The 7,289-nt window shown below is 44.6% G+C and overlaps 1 protein-coding gene across 1 annotated transcript in view; it reads left to right on the forward strand.

Moving 5' to 3' along the window:
* Nucleotides 1-7,289, forward strand: part of zfhx3b (zinc finger homeobox 3b) — a 126,543-nt gene that overhangs the window by 68,550 nt on the left and 50,704 nt on the right. Inside the window, exon 5 of the mRNA XM_017032549.2 lies at nucleotides 6,383-6,614. Coding sequence (XP_016888038.1) covers nucleotides 6,383-6,614 — 232 coding nt within the window. The remainder of the gene's footprint in view (nucleotides 1-6,382; nucleotides 6,615-7,289) is intronic.

Consider the following 7,289-nt stretch of genomic DNA (forward strand, 5'->3'; position numbering starts at 1 on the left):
TCGCACATGAATTATGTGCACACATTGATCAGCTGATTGAGAGCTATTGTTTAAAGCCCTGGGTCATTATTGAAGGAGGGATTACCCTACTCTTGTTCCGTGCATGTGTATGGGAGAGTGCATTACCCAGCTCCTTGTCACAGCACACACTCCCCGCAGACTTGCAGCGACTACACCAACGTGCACACTTAGACACGCACACATGCAGCAGCCGGCACAAACAACGTGGCCCAAATGAGTGGATGCATTGATTGCCTTCTCTCTGCAATTATGTTCCCATTGTTTACTTTCCAGCATCTTACTCATTCAAACGGAATTCAATAATTATTGCTTTATTTAATGTTAAAGTAACTAAGAGTGGTGGGCGTGTAGTACCTGTGGCCGCATTGTCTTTAAGTGTCTCCATGACTGCTCTCTCTGACTTTGTTTCATAAGCATTTGTTAAGCTTTCCTCTCCAAGGACACCCGCGGTGATCCATCTTTACCTTTACCCTTCCTCACAACACACAGGACCATTTGGTTTTCCCCTTGTTCCTCCCAGAGACAAATATGCAGCCTGGTTTTATTCAGGGGTAGCCATGGATCATTTCTATTTCACAGGAGCAAAAGAGAGACAAAAACAGGTACAATGTGCAGCTTGAGATGCAGGGACAGAATGAAGATGGAAGGGTCACTAGGATGTGGAAGACTGGAGGTGAAGAAGGAACGTTAGCAGGAGTGAGAGTAGTTGACCTGAATACACAGTACATTTCCTTAAGTAGATGATTTCATTCATTTTTTATGGTATATCTATGAATTACCCCTTTATTTTGTTGTATTTACTAAACTATAGTCATGGGGCAGAACTGCAGCAGTCCCTCTGTACAAATTTACATATTTGACACTGTATATAAAGTGAAGTCTGTTTGACACAGCTGTGCCCGTGTGCCCTTCTATGACATGTGGGAAATATGGGGAACAGAAAGAAGACTCAGCTTTTCTTAGTTCAACAGTGACATTTAATAACTTTTCAAATCCCTGCAGAAAACAACGGCTCAATTTAGAACCAAAGAAAACATATTAATGGGCATCTACTCCTGGGCTGCTTCAGTGAGAAAGTTCTTCCGGTGAAATCTTTGCATTCTAATGCATCAGGCCGTCGGCCTTACAATCCAGACAAAAGAACAGCAACATTCAAATGTCCTTTTGCCTGAAAGTCACGACCTGTGTTTGTTTGGTCTTTTATGAGCCTGAAGACGTCAGAGAGAGACTGTAACATGAGCAGCAGCAGAGCAGCTTCTGCTTCGACAACTGGTTCTTATCTTTTCCCAACATCAGCCTGTTGACATGTTGCTTTTTGCATTACTGTAGCGTTCATCCTGACGTTGAATTTGTGCAGTTTGTCTTTCTGTTGTTGCGCCCATAACATCTGTGTGTCTGTCTGAATGTGTGTGTGTGTGTGTGTGTGACCGTTACATTGCCACACCATGACTAAGCCACACAGTGTTGTTTTCTTTCCCCCTTTGGCCACCGTATGTTTTTTCAGCCCAGCAGGCACATCGCATTGTCTCCATTCACACTGAAAGTTACCTCATTGGTTCTAATTGCGTCTATGACATCACTACAGTTAGAAAAACCAAGGTGTTGTTTGACTGATTTTACAGACAGTCTCTGGGCCAAACAGACCTAAAAAACAACAGATGATCTCGTGATTTATACAGATCTGTACTCAGTGGCAGTGGCATGGTCACAGGTGTGAAGAGATCATCCAGTAATCCTCCTATGGAGAACACACATCTGTGCACACACACACATACACACACAGTCACACAAACCCCGGCTTTTAGTGTCGAGAATCAGTGAGACAATTACAAAGCAATATCCAGGCAGATACTCAGTGGCTCTCACAGAGGGAATTTGGCAGCTCTCTTTTGGAATTGATAGCTATTTAGCTCACAGATAGTCATCTGTTTTAATGCATTAATTTTGTATTAACAGCACTGCCAAATTTAATGGTGGAAATTAGGGGTATGATCGTAATGGTGTGTGTGTGTTTCGGCTTGTGTGTATGTGTGTGCAGGCATGTGTGTTTGTGTGATTTTTGATCTATATTTTGCGTGTTTTTTTTTTCTTTTTTTTTGCATGCACAAATCCTAATATACCAGCCCTTTGGGAGCTATTCTTTGGCATTACCGGCTCTCTGTCTCCCTTCCACCCTTCCAGTAATGCCCACCTCCATCTTGTGTGAGTCGGACTCTCTCAGTAACCACACTGTTTTGTGTTAAAGGTGCACTTTTACTTTGCATTTAAGTGGATGGAAATGCAGATGTATGCAGTGCTCCGTGTGGGTGGTGAAACTGATATAGGGCTGTGTGTTGCCCATCCATGGAGCAGAGTGTAGTGTTGAGTTTAGAGAGAGAGGGAGAGAGAGGGAGAGAGTGATGCTCACACTGCCCCCAGTCCCTCTCTACCTGAAAAAGTATGAAGCTCTACATCAGCCTCCACAGAGAGAGAAGGGCTTTAAAACTCACCATCACGTTTAACTGTGAATATCTAAACTCATGTAAAACAGTAAAAGCCGTCTGAAATACACATTATACTGAAGTAAGTGAGATATTTAAAATGTATACAATAAACTATCACTTTAATCTTCCCATCTGCATGTAGACTCAAGTTGTTAAACTTTCTAAAAATGCAATCTAAGTAAATGAAATGTCAATATTTGACTGGGCAGCTCTAGAAAGAAATTAAAGACTAGAATTTACAACAGACTTTAATTAACTAATGAGTTTATAAAATGATCTCACACAATAAAAACGAGCTTATTAAAATTAGATTGTTATGCGATCACAGGCTTTTTTTCTTCCAATTTAATCTTTTAATCCTGTGAAAACCATGGATTCTACTTTATCCTGGTGCACCTGAACAATCTTCCCATTTTTGAGGGAAAACTGGATTTCCTGAAAATCCCAGAAGACGTTCCTCTGTCGATGGAACTTTCTTAATGTTGTTTGTACAATCTTTACAGCCTTAGTCTGGTGTTTTAACATCTTTAGGGGTTGGGTTGAAGACTATTCCAAAACTGGTTTATCTTTAAAATGATTCTCTATCATTATCAGTAAAATACAAATATTTGGTCAGAAAAGAGTCAAACCTCAGTGAAAATGGACTATTCAGGTCTGAATTTTAATGCGGAGTCAACGGTTTAATCCCACAATCTTTTTTCCTCACTTATTGAAATGATTATTTCCAAACGGGCAGCCACACACTCTTGCAGTTGTGTATACAACTGCTGTAAATTCCCAGACAGTTCAGTGGGACTGAGTCCATGCCACTGACCCAGCCAACTTACCCCCATTATGCTCCACAGCTCCCTCGTTGTTGGGGCCTAGATAGGGCGCTTAAAAACCCAAGAGCGGGGTTGACCGACTCCTCCCAGCTACACATCATTTTTTCATTAGGTCGCCAAATTCCTGCACTCCAGTTGGAGGTGATTTATCAACGAGGGGCTTCATCGCAGGTTCATAAGAAACAGACGCAGGCCCTGTCTTTTGCATTATGATGTTTTGAATTAAAAGTGGATACACGTGAGTGGGTGAGTGACTGAGTGAGTGGGTGAGTGAGTGGGTGAGTGGGTGAGTGATTGAGTGCTCTGGTGACCGCTCACATGATCAGAGTCATCTCTCACATGAAGGTGACCTGTGAGAAATCCATATTTTTTTGTGACCAACCATCAAAGAGTTCCTTTTCTTTACACCAGGAGTTTAATCACGATTCTCTCAGGGAAAATCAGTGACCGGGGACCTACCTCAGTCTTACCCCGTCCCCTGACTCTGAAATACCCCAGACAGCTCTGGGTCATGGCCGGGGCAGGGCTGGTGAAAGTGGTGGTTTACAGGTGTAACCGTTTGACATTGCACACAGCAGTACAGACCGGGGCAGGTCAGTTTGGGCCCAGTTAAGGCCGTCCTCCTGTACGGTCAGGTTAATAGTGAATTATGGCTGATTCTGGGGCAGGCCGTCTCCAGTTCACTCCTATATAAACCCTGTGGTTTTTATGGGAAACTATAAAACTCCCAGAATTTTTTTTTCTTTTTCTACCTCTTGAGACGAGCTTTGATGTTCTTGGTCAAGCACTGTCGTTTGGTTTTAAACTTCTCATGGATGTTTGCAGCCTCGAGTCATTTGCTGCATGAACTCTCTCTCTCTTTGTTTTAATTCAAAACATCTGGTACAACTAAAAGCAGTTTGCATGACGGATTTGGTGCTATCTATATCTGAATCTGTCTCTTAGGTCTCTCTCTCTCTCTCTCTCTCTACCTCTACCTTATTTCTGATGCAAGACCCGTTCTCAGAAGAAAAAGGAAAAAAGGGTTAGCAGGGCTCCCACATTATATCCAGCAACACCTATTCATGACATCATGGATGGCTTAAAACGAGGCGAGAAAGGAGAGCACGCAGAGACACACAGCCTTCTTTACAATCACCTAATAACTCTATTACACGAGCTGGGGGCTCAGAAAAAGAAAAAAAAAATCAACTCCTATTTCTTTTCCTGGAAGCAGTGTCATAATGCACAATTTTAGGTGTAAAAGTGAGAAATATGAAACCACAGAGGGTGAAACACAATGCCTCCAAAACCTTACAGCAACATTGCAATATTACCAGAAAATTAAACATTAGGAGAAATGGGGAAAGAGCGTTTTAGGGGAGGCATAATGTTGTTATGTATTTTTTTTCCAGCAGACTGTCAACACCTGATTTAGATATAATGTGGTTAAATGTCTAATGTCTCCATGGGTTTAGCCTTTTACAGGCAGACAAACATGACACCGAGATCAGTCTTATGAATAGATCACACGTTTATTTTTTTGAAGTGAAACTCATGCCAGCCAGAAAAGAGGAATTAGGGTTGTTTTTGTTGCGCCTCAGTTTGATTCAGTACATTTACAGAAGTGGCCTCATGAACCTCACAAAGTATTTTGCAGAAAGTTGTACTGCTTTTATTTATTTCTCATCCACATCCTGTCACTGAGGAGACAGACAGGAGAGTGAAACCATCTGGTGATTGACATCGATGGCCGTCACAGTTGCTGTCGGCAGAGTTTGACGGAGGAACAGCACACGACTGCTTTGACACTGAGTCGGAGGCTTTTGTTGTAAACATGAAGGAAGCATCGGTGTGACGCGTCAGGGTAATGGTCAATATTTCTGCTGCTCACAACAGGCCCGGCCATATTGTGTTGGTCTTGCATCATTGATTAAGCCGTGCAGGAGGTAATTAGACTGGAGCTCTGCGGTGTGACAGGAGGATGTGGTGGTATCGCGTCTCTACTGGGTGTGAGGTATGTTGTGACACCAGGGAAGGTCAGCTGAAGACCTGCTAAGGCCTGCTGCTGCAGGAAATGCTGGGGTTGACAGGTCAATACTGGGGTTTGATTTACTTGTGTCCTCAGCAGGTCTTTCGCCTGTTGGGGAATCTTCCGACCCCCCCCCCCCCCATAATGTCCACAGTCTCCACCCTTACTCAACAGAAGCTGACTTTACCGCTCTCTCTCTCTCTCTCTCTCTTTATATATAAAGAGCAAGGATTTAACTCGGCGCGATCAATATTCCGTATCCCATGCGTGAAACGGGCAGATGTTTGGAATTTCCTTTTCAGAGGCGAGAGGCTTCTGTTGAGTGAAGTGAATCAATGCTGCGTCCGTCTGTGAGGGTGTAGACCCACAGCTTCTGAAGGGTGGCTGATGTGATTTCTGCCCTTCCTGGGGCTTCCAGGATGTGTGCACCTCGCAGGCCTCTCCTGTCCTTTTAAACTACTGATGCAGACACTTACACAGGCAAAGTGTGCAGTGAAAACAGTTGTCCTGAAGTGAAAGAGGGCTGGATGTTAAACAACAGGTCTGTGATTGGGAATTGATTTGTTCATTTGCCAACTGTGTGAGCAAAAGTGAGTAGGCACTGCCTAGACAGGTATACATACCACCTACAATAACCTCTTCTCTCACTGTTTTTCTCCCTCTCTTCATCTGCCTCTCTCTCCCTCTCCTTGTTCTCCTCCGCCTCTCACTCTCTCTCCCTCTCTCTCCCTCTCTCTCCCTCTCTCTCCCTCTCTCTCCCTCTCTCTCCCTCTCTCTCCCTCTCTCTCCCTCTCTCTCCCTCTCTCTCCCTCTCTCTCCCTCTCTCTCCCTCTCTCTCCCTCTCTCTCCCTCTCTCTCCCTCTCTCTCCCTCTCTCTCCCTCTCTCTCCCTCTCTCTCCCTCTCTCTCCCTCTCTCTCCCTCTCTCTCCCTCTCTCTCCCTCTCTCTCCCTCTCTCTCCCTCTCTCTCCCTCTCTCTCCCTCTCTCTCCCTCTCTCTCCCTCTCTCTCCCTCTCTCTCCCTCTCTCTCTCCCCCTCCCACAAGCACCTGCAGCAGCACGAAAACGCAGTGGAGGGTGATGCCTGCTACTACCACTGTATGCTGTGTAACTACTCGACCAAGGCCAAGCTCAATCTGATCCAGCATGTGCGCTCCATGAAGCACCAGCGCAGTGAAAGCCTCAGGAAGCTTCAGCGCTTGCAAAAAGGCCTGCCGGAGGAGGAAGAGGACCTGAGCTCCATCTTCACCATTCGCAAATGCCCTTCTTCAGACACAGGTCAGAACCTGCCCCAGTGGCCCCGTCCTTGTGCTGTGTGTATGTGTCTGTGTTATTCATTTTCCACATCCTTCCTCTCTCGTCTCCTGTCCTGTAGGCGGCCATTCACACACAGCTGACCAGCAGAGAGCTGATCACATTTGACTTGACACTTTGCATGAAACATTTTTTGATGCAACAGCAGATGCTGTTAAGGTTAATTCGCCGCGAGCCCATTGACAGTGTGTCTGTTAGCTAGACGTTCATGCACATTCAGCAGAGGTTTCTGCCCTTTGTCGTTAGGTCGGATTTGATTCTGACTTGAGTTTTAATCCATTTTTAGAAAAGTTCCTAAAAGTAGGGTCTGATAAAGTGGGTCAAAAACGAGGGCTGCTAATGTGAGATTCATTGATGAAAATAAACGGGAACGTGTAAGGCCATAAATAACTGTTCATGTGAGGGCCTGTGCAGCAGGCCTCTCCTGTAAACACACTGCTGTCTCTGTCAGCCATTCAAAACATATTGACACAAATCACAGGCCAGAAAGGATCTGAACAACAAAGGCAGCTGCAACAACAACAGCGTCACCACCGAAAGCAGACACAGCTACGACAACAGTAGCACGTCTGAAACAAAGTGCATTGACTGCTCATTTATTACTGACTAATTAGAAAGAGTGAGCTATGGTCAATTAAC

Source organism: Cynoglossus semilaevis, chromosome 5 (genome assembly GCF_000523025.1).
Source record: "Cynoglossus semilaevis isolate Cse_v1.0 chromosome 5, Cse_v1.0, whole genome shotgun sequence".
NCBI lineage: Eukaryota > Metazoa > Chordata > Actinopteri > Pleuronectiformes > Cynoglossidae > Cynoglossus > Cynoglossus semilaevis.